Source organism: Bactrocera neohumeralis, unplaced genomic scaffold, assembly GCF_024586455.1.
Source record: "Bactrocera neohumeralis isolate Rockhampton unplaced genomic scaffold, APGP_CSIRO_Bneo_wtdbg2-racon-allhic-juicebox.fasta_v2 cluster09, whole genome shotgun sequence".
NCBI lineage: Eukaryota > Metazoa > Arthropoda > Insecta > Diptera > Tephritidae > Bactrocera > Bactrocera neohumeralis.
The window spans coordinates 19,108,899-19,122,635 of record NW_026089622.1 but is presented as its reverse complement, the minus strand read 5'-3'; the positions used below and the strand labels follow the sequence as shown (position 1 = coordinate 19,122,635).

At 35.1% G+C, this 13,737-nt stretch overlaps 1 protein-coding gene across 8 annotated transcripts in view; it reads right to left on the bottom strand.

The window, feature by feature from the left end:
• Positions 1–12,920, bottom strand: part of LOC126764041 (protein unc-13 homolog 4B) — a 324,201-nt gene extending 311,281 nt beyond the window's left edge. For 3 of the 8 annotated variants that reach the window (XM_050481768.1, XM_050481770.1, XM_050481769.1), the window contains exon 1: positions 12,718–12,916. In XM_050481768.1, the coding sequence (XP_050337725.1) occupies positions 12,718–12,812 (95 nt within the window). In that variant the 5' untranslated portion in view covers positions 12,813–12,916. Of the gene's footprint in view, positions 1–11,538; positions 11,561–12,717 lie in introns of those variants that run through there. The other 5 variants (XM_050481775.1, XM_050481776.1, XM_050481773.1 and 2 more) reach the window with 4 other exon arrangements.
• Positions 12,921–13,737: the final 817 nt, after the last annotated feature.

Below are 13,737 nucleotides of genomic sequence, written 5' to 3'. Positions count from 1 at the left end.
CGAATATATATGGTTATAGCCGCAGGAAGCTTATAGTTTTCGAGATATTCGCGTTTCAATTTGAAAATTTGCAATATTTTAATTACATATTTTCTATATATAAAATTAATTTTGCACTTATATTTTTCAATTTTATATACACTAACACATCACTAATTCATTTGTACACATTTATTTTATATAATATAGTGCAAAAATAGCTTTTAACATACATTTAAATTATTGATTTATTGAATTACAAACTGACAAATAATCAGTGTTACCATACTAAAATATTTTACAAACTAAAACAAAAAAAAATATAAAGAAATGTTGTACCCTAAATGCAGGAAACATAATCGTTGATAAAAAATAAAAAATATATAAACAATTTAAGCGGCCCACGCAAAAAGGAGTTTTACGCGAAAAAAATTTGATACACCCCGTTGTTGAACCGACCAGGGTTATTTTTTTTTTGAAGCGCGGCCGAAGGCCGCCCACGCAAAAAGGAGTTCTACGCGTAAAGAATTTGATACACCCCGGTATTGGACCGACCAGGGTTATTTTTTTTGAAGCGCGGCCGAAGGCCACCCACGCAAAAAGGAGTTCTACGCGAAAAAAATTTGATACACCCCGGTGTTGGACCGACCAGGGTTATTTTTTTTATAGGTTGTTGATTCTCGTATTTGGGGTATAAACTTCTCACTTTATTACAAATGATGTCGATAAGGTAACACTGATTATTTGATAGTTTGTAATTCATTTGTTATTCTTAAATAATCATAATTCAACAATAATTTAAATGTATATTAAAAGCTATTTTTGCACTATATTATATAAAATAAATGTGCACAAATGAATTAGTGAAGTGTTAGTGGATATAAAGTGAAAAATATAAGTGCAAAATTAATTTTATATATCGAAAATATGTGATTAAAATATTGCAAATTTTCAACTTTAAACGCGAATATCTCGAAAACTATAAGCTTCCTGCGGCTATAACTATATATGTCCTTGATCAGGATAATCTCCTCTATCCGACCATATCCTTTTTATCCTTGAAATCCTGGGACGGTATACTAAATTCTTCCCTGTGAAAAAATGGATGGATGCCGAAATCAAAGCAGTGCTGTGCTATATGCAGGAACACCGAAACATCGAGGTGAGTTTTCGACACATTAGTTATTTATTTCGATTTAATTACATCTCCTTTAATTGCAGAAACCAACAGCGAAAATCTACTATAGTAAGTTGCTTGCAGCAACAAAAATTGAAGCGACGTGGAACATTTTAAAATGTAAGGTTCGGTATTTAAAATGCCAAATGAAATCGGCAGAGCACTGGCTAAATTCCACGGGCGCTGGAGTAGAGGATGGCGATGTGGAGCTGACTGTGATGGGTACATTTTATATACTATATTTTAATATCAACTTTGAAATTAAATTCTAATCAATGATTTGCTTTATTACAGATAAAGTGCTTAGAAGTTGTCCTCATTACAGACAATTAGCGGACATTTTTGCTCAGAGAGGGAAGTTGAGGTGGTGGTAATGAAGAACTTGACATTTCTGAATTGGCACCTGGCTCATTGCGTTTGCCAAAAAAAATTAAGGCCAAACACCAAAACACTGCCATTGATAGACCGGCTACATTAGAAGCTGAACGAATGAGCTTTAAAGAAAAACAGCTTCAATTTGAAATTGAAAAAAGCAATTGGATGAAAGAAGTTGAAGCAAACAAAAATGAAAATGAAAAGAAAAAGATTGAATACGATTTTCAACTCAAACAAATGGAGTTGGAGCAAAATGAAAGAAATAGAAAATTGGAAATAGAAATGAAATATAAAAATAATAATAATAATATAATATAATAACCAATAAACAAATAAATAATTTTCAGTTACTTGTTATTAAAACAAAAATATGAATTTTTATTCAAAAATTAAATTGTATAGTGCTTGTCTTTTTACTTCAGGGGTAGGTGCAACAATAGCATCTCCATCATATTGGCATTCATGGGCTTCGACAGTTTGCCTTTCAAAGTGTAAAGAATCTCGCCCTTTCAAGAGTATGTTGTGCAGCACACAACAGACAAGTACCCATTTATTAAAAAATGTTTGACTCTCTCGGTCTTTTATTTGTATCCACATTTGTTTCAAACTACAAAACTTTTCTTTAAGAATCCCGAAACAATTTTCGACTCTAACACGATACTGGCTGTGTACTTTGTTGAATTTAGCTTGTCTTTCAGAGTTCGCTAAAGAAGAATTGCTTCGGTATGGTGTTATTAAATGTTTTGTCAACTTATAGGCAGAATCACCTACAATCCACTCTTCTCCACTAAATAAGCTAGTTGTGTTTCTTCCAATATGAGATTTCCTAAACACTTTAGAATCGTGGTAGCTTCCGGGATTGCGCACTTCTGCATGTAATATGCGTACCTTATGGTCACATACGACTTGCAATTTGATAGAGTATATTCGTTGCCGAGAAAAATACATCTCATGACTTTTATTAGGCTTTTCGGCCAGTTTAATTTCGCTTCCGTCAATGTAACCAATGTTATATGGTAATTCGCAGAATGTTTGGAAAACAAGTTCCTGGCGCTCTGTCGGTCCAGTCCAATGAATGAATTGGGGTAGTTTACTCAAAATTGCCGAAAAACTCTTTTGGTGATATTGGTCAATGTACCTCCATCTCCCACATCAAAAGTTGGAGCGATTTTACGTATAGAAGCACTTTCACCCGATGAACCTAATCGGAGCAATACGATTGCGAGTTGCAAATCTACAGGTACATATTTGTAAACTTGAATTAGTAAAGTTCATATCATTAGAAAATATTTCTAGGAAATGAGCGAATTGGCATTTGCTGACGGGCAGCATTTCTAAAAATCTTCCATCGTCAAAGCAACACAGAACATTTTCTCGCCAATGAATAGATTTCGGAACATGTGTTCGTCTCCCCGTCTACTACAGATGATTAAAGTTATGTATATCCTCTAGCAGTTCATCTAGTACTTCATCCATTGCATTGTGACACGGTTCAGAGCGAGTTAATTTTTACATTAAGTAAAAATGAGTCAAAATAATATATTTTGAGCTGCACCGAAATTTGTACTCTTTATTAATACTCTTAAGACTAACTTATTACATGGTTCCTACTTCTATTTATACCAACTAGTATGTTTACTTATTACTAGTTGATAGTTTGTTAAGATACAGATTATATTATTTGTTTAGGTTTGTTTACATACTCGTATATGTATACTGTTTGCTTAGATACATTTGCTTTGTTTTAAGATAATGTTGTTGTGGTATTCAAACTCAATGTTGTTTTGATACTTGTTTGTTTAGGACGGTTTGTTGTAGTGATAGTGCATTTCAATTGTTCCAACTCAAGGCTGTTTCTGCATTCTGTTTACTGAGACAAAAGGTTGTTTTGATGTTTGTTACTATTACATATAGTCTCCCCTTTGTTAAAATGAAATGTCCTCATTTCAAAACATCTAGGCTTGAAGTCTGCTTATAATAATTAATTATTTTATGTGTTTGATTAATTTTTTGTGTTTACCTTTTTATATTATATTATATAGTAAATAATTATTTTTGCATGTTTCTTATGATGCTTTCTTTTCTCTTATAATTTAGTTTTTAATTAGCGTCAATTTTCTAAAATTCAAAAATTTTTCTTTTTGGCTTGCTTTGTTTTCAGTGCCTTTTTTTGGAATTATTGGCTGCGTTTGTGGAAATTTTCACTTGTTGTATCTATTTGATTAATTTTTTGTTTACAATTAATACCTTTCTATATTATACTATATACTTAATTATTTTTTCGTGTTTCAAATGATGTCTTCTTTTAATTCGTTTGGAATTAGCGTTAATTTTCTAGAATTCAACAACCATTTTCCTATTTTGGCTTGCCTTGTTTTCGGTGCCTTTTTTTGGGTAATTGGTGTTGCTTGTGCTTGGAGTTGGACCATATTTGCTTCTTCCTAACTGATAATTAACTGTCCAATGTTTCAGGACTTTTCAGGGTTCAACGTTGTCCGCTTTTTCAGAGTCTATTGCGAATCTTGGTGAAAGTATTATCCATTATTTCAGGACCTACACTTTTTTACCTTGTTCCACTTTTTCAGGAATTGTTGCTGTCCGCTGTTTCAGGGTCTGTCTTGAATCTTGCTGAATTCGTCGCTGTCCGTTTCTTCAGGATCTGCTTTTCATTCATTCTGGAATGCCATTTGTTTCTGCACTTTTTTCATGGCATTTAGTGCTGGAAGTCTCACTTTCTGAGGAATTTTTTGATTTATTCCTTTCGGAATAAAATCTGGCTTTTTGGATAGCAAATAAATTTGCCATCCCGGTTGAGCCCCCAGTTAATTTTTACCAGAAGTAAAAATGAGTCAAAAAAATATATTTTGAGCTGCACCGAAATGTGTACTCTTTATTAATACTTTTAAGACTAACTTATTATTTATTTATTTATTTATTTATTATTAATTCACGCCAATCGGCTTTGTACAGAAAAATTTAACATAAATAAGAATAAAAAAGAAGGCATACCCATGACTAGGCAAATCACACATCAATGATACAGTATTGATACATTATTAATTAGCACCATTAATTAATTCCTTAAGCCTAGAGACGTAGCTCGCATATGTACAACCAAACATATTAATATTTTCATAGTGTCTATTGACTAAGTCTACAACCCTGCTCCTCGGTCCGCCCCGCACGTAGTTCTTCGATGAGTTGATTGTTTTTAACAGTCTGTGCGACCTCAGACCAGGCATACGGCCTACGATGCCGAATTGTTCCAATATTTCCGGAGAGTCGATTAATCCATTTAGTGATTTAAAGGCAAACAAGAGATCTGATACTTGTCTCCGACTCATCAGGTCACAAATCCCAAATTGACCACGAACCTCCTCCGAGCCTCCGACCCATCCTTTACGTCCCAGGAAGTACGCGACATATTTACAGAGTTTCTTCTGCACTCTCTCCACTTTGTCAATGAGGCAGTCGGTATGGGGAGACCAAACCACTGAACAGTACTCCAACATCGGACGCACCAAGGTCGTGTACAGCCTTACGAACGTATCAGCATTCCTGAAGTCTTCACCACATCTGAAAATGAACCCAAGCGTTCTGTATGCCTGTGATGTAATTTTGTCAATGTGCCCGGTGAAATTTAGTGCATTGTCGATCATGACACCAAGATCTTTCACAACTGTGACTTCTTCTAGCTGATGATCAGCAATACGGTAGACTGCTGTACGACGACTCAAGGACCGTGACAAGAACATCACCACGCACTTTTTCAAATTCAAACTTAATTTATTTTCGTCGCACCACTCCTCAAGTCTATCGAGGTCTTGCTGTAATGCGCTAACATCATCCTCAGTGCTTATCTTTCTGAAGATCTTGAGGTCATCAGCATAAAGTAGATAGTCCGACGACATTTTGGTCCCAATGTCGTTTACAAATATGCTAAACAGCACTGGCCCCAGATGGGAACCCTGTGGAACCCCGGACGACACTTTAAACGCGGACGACACATAGCCATTGACTCGCACCTGCAGAGATCTCCCAGTCAAGTACGAGTTGAACCAACTCAATACGTTTCCTGCCACTCCGTACCGATCCATCTTTTCTATTAAGAGCTCATGATCCACCATGTCAAAGGCTTTGCTGAAGTCCGTGTAGATAGTGTGAACTGTTTCACCCTTGTCCAATGCTCTCAGTACGTGGTCGACATACAGGTAAAGGTTTGTAGTCGTAGACCTGCCGCCAAAGAACCCATGTTGCTTGGTCGAGATTGTATTCTTGAAGGCGAAATTCACCTGCGGTAAAACTAGTTTCTCAAACAACTTAGCCATTGCCGGTTGTATGCATATTGGCCTGTAGTTGGACACCTCAGATCTCGACCCTGCCTTGTAAATAGGACAAATATACGAGCGTTTCCACGCCGTCGGAAAAATACCCATCTCCAGTGATTTACTAAAGATGTGGGTTATTGGTTCGGCCAGTCCGACTGCACAGTTCTTCAGTAAAATGTTTGGTATTCCATCTGGTCCGGCTCCCTTCTTTCCATCTAGTTTGCACATTTGCTCGTACACTTCATCGAAGCGGATGGTGAGTTCCGATAGTTTCACATCGTAACTAGTCAATGTTTCCGCAGCTTGAGCTGTGGGCATTGGTTCCCCATTGTCATTAAGTTTCCCCGCATAGATGCTACCAAAGAACGACGCAAAAAGATTGCTCACTTCCCCACCCGTCGTAGCTACACTATCTTTCCACGACACGGCGGATGGAATATCCATATTGTTCCGTCTCCTGCTTTTGATGAATTTCCAGAACTGACTCGTGTCTACCCGCACAAGCTCCTCCATCCTGGACGTGTATGCACTGTAACACCCTTTGCCGATTCTTTTGCATTCCGATCGCAACCGACGAAAGACATTGTAGGCGTAACTGGTTTTTAATCTTTTGTATGTTGTATGCGCATCCTTTTTCTGCTGTATTTTCCCTATCAGCTCCCTAGAAAACCAGCATGGATAGTTGCCTTTCCTGTTCGTATGGACAGGAACAAATTGCATAATTCCATCGTTAATTCTATCGTATAGCCAGTTTACCTTGTCATCCAGTGATACTAATTTATACAGTTCAATCCAGTTAATCCTCAAAAAGAAGTAATTCAATCCCCGGTAGTCCGCTTTCTTGAATGCATAGGTCGGTGCCACGTTCGTTTTTAGGTTGGCCTTGATTTCGGCACGTATACTTATAGCCGGGTGGTGCTTATCCTCATCAATAATAGCCTCGGCACTGTCCACATATATTTCAATGCTACTAAAGCATAAATCAAGCGTACGATCATTTATGTTACGAATTTGATTATACTGTTGACAGTTAGCCACACTCATCTCACTGTATACCGTATTTGCACATTCGTCTTGTGGACAGCTACTGGGGAGATTATAGTCGCCAGCAATAATCAATGCACAGTTGGGATATTTTTCCTTCAAATAAGAAATTGTTGACATATGACTCACATACTTATCCAATGACGACTGTGGTGGGAGATACACACATCCAACCACTAGATCGCCCTCGGTACATTTTACTTTAATAAAGATTTGCTCGACACTACTACAGTTAGTTGGCAGTAGTTCAGCATTAATACTGCGCTTCACCGCTATGAAAACACCTCCACCTCTCGTGCAATTGCTTGTTTGGTTGTCTCTATCTTTCCTAAATATTAAATACGTATCATCTACCACTTCACTATCTGATATTGATTCATGAAGCCATGACTCGCTAACACAAATCAAATCACATTGATGCCCTGCTGATGAGATTAAGAACTCTTTTAATTTTGTTCTTAACCCTCGAGTATTTTGGTAGTATATATCTAGCTTACGAATTTTTAGGCTTTTCTTTTGGCGCACGAAAAGTCTGCTTATCGACTATCCTCGGTACCCCATTAATATATCTAATTGTCTTGCTGTTATCTCCGCTCTTAGTTAGATTATCAAGCTCAGTACGTAGATTCCTGAGATGCTCCTGCTGAGCTCGAGTTAGGTTCGCCTTAAATGAGATGCCAGACTCACCAGCTGTCTTGATACGCAATAGACTCCTAGCATCTGCTACAGACTCCGTAGTTAGTAGTAGCGGACGAATCTTACCTACCACAGGACGGCCGAGTCTACGGAGACCGAGTTTCGGACCCACCTCTGACATCTCCTGTGGTAATAATGCGACAACCTTCTCCAAATCATCCCGACGTCGATCATTGCCTACCGGCTTCAAAGACTCCGGCACGTTCAAAGCAATAACCTCTCTTTCACGCTTATTGCGTTCATTGATCTTCGTTATTATAATGTTGGGATCCACATTATGTGCATCGAACGATGTTAATTTATTCTCAACAGCGCCGACCCTCTTTTCTAATTGCTTATACTGCTGCGAGATTGCCCTGTTGTTCTCTGCCAATTTGTTCAAGTCCTGCCGGATCCCTGCAACGCTGGTCTGAATATTTTCAATTGTTTTCTTGAACGGTGTTAAGTATTTCTCGAACATATTCTCCAACTCGGATTTGCTTGTTGATAACGGCAAATCATTGTCGTCATCATCACTGTCATTGATTGCCTCGATAATACTGACCTCTGAGTGACAGCCAGAGCACCGCCAGTCATTACGACCAGTTTTCCGAAACGCAGCAGCAATTTTTTTGAAACCCTCGTCACTCAAGTCGCTGCACTTTTTGTGGAACCAATTCTTACAACTATTGCAGCTTATACTTCCTGAGTTTCCCCTTATAATCTTGGAGCAAGTTATACAGACATGTTTACTCGACGCCATTGTTACACCAATCAAAAATTTTTGTATACTTTTAGGCTAATGTAATATAAACAATTTTTCGTGGCGCCAAAAAAGTCTCCAAAACAGCTGATGGTTCTCCTCTGTGTCCAACTTGAAGTGATATCGGCGAAGTAACAAACCTTCTAAACCAAAATAGTCAGTGGCTACAAGTTGCTGCCTCTGCACTCCAATACACTTGAATACACCTGAGTACCGCGCTTTGGATTGATGATTAGATTTTGAAATTTTTTGCCTTTTCACACCAAAATTATTTAATTTTTCTTAGCACGCACAATTACACAGTCCTTTATCAGCTAGAGTTGCCAAAAAAAAAAAAAAAAAAAAAAAAAAAAAAAAAAAAAAAAATTACATGGTTCTTACTTCTATTTATACTAACTAATATGTTTACTTATTACTAGTTGATAGTTTGTTAAGATACAGATTATATTATTTGTTTAGGTTTATTTACATATATGTATACTGTTTGCTGAAATACATTTGCTTTGTTTTAAGATAATGTTGTTGTAGTATACAAACTCTTTTTTTTTATACTTGTTTGTTTAGGATGGTTTGTTGTAGTGATAGTGCATTTCAATTGTTCCAACACAAGGTTGTTTCTGCATTCTGTTTACTGAGACAAAAGGTTGTTTTGATGTTTGTTACTATTACATATAAGGAATACGTTCCTTAACTAGCGCAAGATGTCTGCAAATTTTATACAAAGAATTTTTTGAACTCTTGAAATTCGGATTATTTAATAAGCACACACCTTAATATAATAGAAACCACTCCTATTAAAAAAATTGTTTTTATGTTATAAAATAGTTATATATTGGTTATTACATCTGTCAGCGATTTGCATTTATTTTTGACGATACGTTGCTTTGTATTTTATGTGACAATAAACACATATAATAATATTACTTATTTGTTTATTAAATTAAATAAAGAGAATATTCATATGCATGGAAAGAGTGTTTATACTTTACACTTTATGACATAATATTATTATACATATAGCATTACTTATTTGAAGTGAAAAATGAGAGCAAAGTGTGTTTAATGTGGTGAAATAGCTTCTTGAAATGTTCGAATTTTGGGAATTTTTGAACTTTAACTAACATTTGCGGTTAGTTACTCACATTTTTCACTTCAAATTAATTAAATTAATCTATAAACTTTTAAATAAATCCACATTTTACAATTTTATCAGTTTTTTTATTTAATTTATTAAAGAAATAAGTAATATTATATAATAATATATATATATGTATATATAGTAATATTATATAATAATATTATATAATATTATATATATTGTCACCTAATATACAAAACAACGTATTCTCAAAAATATATGAAAAGCGCTGACAGATATAATAATCAAAATTTAACCATTTTGTAACGAAAACTCAAATTTTGTTTCAATATCCGTGCAAGATAACCAAAAAGTATAACCACTTTTTAACGAAACTCAATATATATTTTTTATTTTAACCCAGAAATGAGTACTACGCGAAAGTACTTCAGTCACCCCGGGTACTCGCTCGACCAGGGTTATTTTTTAAAGCGCGGCCGAAGGCCGCCAACGCAGAAAGTAGTACTACGCGAAAGTACTTCAGTTACATAAATCACATATTACATATGTATATACATATGTAGAAAGTATTTTTGTTTTATAGTTGATATAGAAAAAAGAATCACGCGAAAAAACAAACAAAGAGAACTTGTTAAAAATCCTACATATTTGCTGTTTAAGATGTGGCAAGGCTCGTTTTCCTCATAATTGTAAATAATCTTACCTTTTCAACGATGAGTGTGCTAAGTGATTTTTAAATTAATCACTTCAGGTAAAATATAACAAAATAAAAGTGAAATGGGAACTTATTTTAATGTTTAGAGTGTATATTTAAATATACAGAGTGAAAAACGTGAAAAAATTTAGTGAAACATAGAGAAATACCATGTGTTATTAGTGCAAATTTTTGAACTTTTAATCGTGAATATTTTAAAACATATAAGTTTATTTTATATTATTATTGGATATTTCTTCTCTGGAGAAGCTCCCCTAACCGCACATACCGATTTATAGGGAAATTCGTTTTTTTTACCCCTCCGCCAAAGTAATCGTGCCCTAACAAAAATACAACGGAAAAAAAGATTAACAAAACGGAATTTAACTCGAAAAAACTTGACAAACCCCGGTGTTGGACTGACCAGAGTTATTTTTTTGAAGTGCGGCCGAAAGCCCCCAACGCTATACGGAGTTTTACGCAAAAAAGAACTTGACACACCCGGTGTTGGACCGACCAGAGTCATTTTCTTGAAGCGGGGCCGAAGGCCTAATTTGCGGGTAATAAAAAGATTTTTTGCGAAAATCCTTTTTTTGGGAATAATCTATTTTTTTATTTCTTTTATTTAATTTACAAAAGATGTCGATATCTGATTATTTGACAGACTGCAACCCTAGAGTTGTTGTCAAATAAACAGATTTGAACAATAAGTTTAATATTGATATAAAACTATTTGTGCACTATATTATGTAAAAAATGGGTACAAATGATTTATTGAAGTGTTAGTCAACATAAAATCAACATTAAATCGAAAAAATATGTAATTCAAATAGTGGTAATTTTCAACTTTAAACGCAAATATTATCTTCAAAACTGTAAGATTTTAATATTCATGATCTGGAGAACCTCCTCTATCCGACCGTACCCATTTTATTCTAGAAATCTTGGGACGGTATATTAAAGTTTTCCCCGGAATTTTTGAACTTTAAAGTCGAATAACCGTATATATTTTTTAATCTTTCCAACGGTACCTTCAGTTCGCGGTACCAAAGGAATCGGAATTTGTCCCCCTATCCTTACAAGCGCATTCAGAATTAATAAAGTAATAGTATGCATAAAAATCATTCCAAAAACTCACATTGTTATAAAAATAATTTCATTTACTCATTTTGTTTACATTATTGGGGAAACTTTAGTATACCATCCCACGATTTCAGGGTTAAAAGTGGTATGGTTGGATAGTGCTGATGCTCCAGATTAAGAATATATATAATTATTGCCGCCTCAAACTTATAGTTTTCGAGATATTTGCATTTAAAGTAGAAAATTTTGCTAATTTAATTTTGCAATTTCTCGACTTATGGTTAGTTTTTCTTCCGTATTATGCACTTTTTATACACTTACAATTCACTACAATATTTCTACATATTTATTTTTTATTAATATTTTAGATATTTGCTTAAAATAAGCATTTTACATTTTACATAAATATTACTACATGCACAATAACAATAAGTGTTCCGTGTTGTCAAATAATAAGTGTTACCATATCACAAATGATTGAAAACAATAAAAATAAATTTAAAAAAACTCAAATGCATGAAAAAAATTATCCTGGGCGACCAACACCTGGGTGTGTCAGGTTTTTACGATTGAAACTCCTTTTTGCGTTGGCGGCCTTCGGCCGCGCTTCAAAAAAAATAACCCTGGCCGATCCAACACCGGGGTGTGCCAACACCAGTGTGTGTCGGGTTTTTTTCGAGTAAAACTCCTTTTTGCGTTGCGCTTCAAAAAAATAACCCTGGCCGATCCAACACCGGGGTGTGCCAACACCAGGGTGTGTCAGGTTTTTTTTTCGAGTAAAACTCCTTTTTGCGTTGGCGGCCTTTGGCCGCGCTTCAAAAAAATAACCCTGGCCGATCCAACACCGGGGTGTAACCAACACCAGGGTGTGTCAGGTTTTTTTTCGAGTAAAACTTCCTTTTGCGTTGGCGGCCTTCGGCCGCGCTTTAAAAAAATAACCCTGGCCGATCCAACATCGGGGTGTGCCAACACCAGGGTGTGTCAGGGTTTTTTTTCGAGTAAAACTCCTTTTTTGATTATTACTCATGATATAGCAGGAAAAAGGATAATGATTTATGTATTTGGCGTATAAACCTATTTTTTATTCGTTTGATAAATGTGTAGATATGGCAATACTTATTATTTGACAACACGGAACACTTATTGTTATTGTGCGTGTAATAATATTTATGTAAAATATAAAATGCTTATTTTAAGCAAACATCTAAACTATTAATAAAAAACAAATATGTAGAAATATTGTAGTGAATTGTAAGTGTATAAAAAGTGCATAATACGGAAGAAAAACTAACCATAAGTCGAGAAATTGCAAAATTAAATTAGCAAAATTTTCATCTTTAAATGCAAATATCTCGAAAACTATAAGTTTTCGGCGGCAATAATTATACATATACTTAATCTGGAGCATCAGCACTATCCAACCATACCACTTTTAACCCTGAAATCGTGGGATGGTATACTAAAGCCGACCCACATTATTTTATATACATATCTAATTACCTGCTTTCATGTTCGGTGGGTGGATTAACTTTCAATTCCAGTAACTTTGCCAACATGCTTTTCCACATCCTTTCCTCATCCATATTAAATTTCATAAAAATTCAGCAATTGGAGTTTGATAATAACAAGTTATAGTGGTCAAAATATGAGTCAAATCAAGTTATTTACATAAAACATACATATATTCACGTCTGACAGTTAATTACTTCTAGTTTAACCATCGTTTAGACCATGGTTTACACTTAAGTGCGTAACACATAGAGCGCTACAGACTGCAGCAGCACGACAGTGAACTGAAAACGTCGTTGTGCATCTTACTACATATACATTTGTGAGAAGCAACAACATAACAATGGCCGGCATGTACACAAAACAACTCAGTTGTCCATTTTGCATGTACACAATTTCGTTGTGGCCATACTAATTCCTTTCACTTCAATGGAATTTTAATATTTTGTTCAAAGTGAAATTTTTTATGCAAAAAATAAGTAAATAGGTAAATATTTTTGTTTTAAATTATCAATTGTTATTACAAATGATATAATAGAGCTATTTTATACTTTTATTTGTAACATAACTTTAAGTTTGTTACAGCTGCGAATAATTTTACATTTTATATATTAGTGGCATCACCACTCTACCTCCTCTTTATATCTTCCATTCTACTGTCAACTCTATTGTCGTCCTACTGTCGTTGGCAAAAATAGGAGCATGTTGAAGTTAGCGAGAGCGACAACTGTCGGCCTACAGTCGTGTAGTCGTGCAGCAATCAAAATAACAGTGTCCATAAGAACGTGTGTATTTTAATATTTGACAGATGTAGTTTGCAGTCTGTGGCGCTCTATGTGTTTACCACTTTACAGTTAATTATAGTAGTTAAAGTAACTATACACGACACATTTGTGTTTTCAATCGATATGAAATGTTTTAAACATACACGACTTACAGATGAATTTTACGGTAAATGTTCAGGAGAGCGGCTTTTCCGAAAACGTGCACCAATTTTCACAGGAAGTGTCT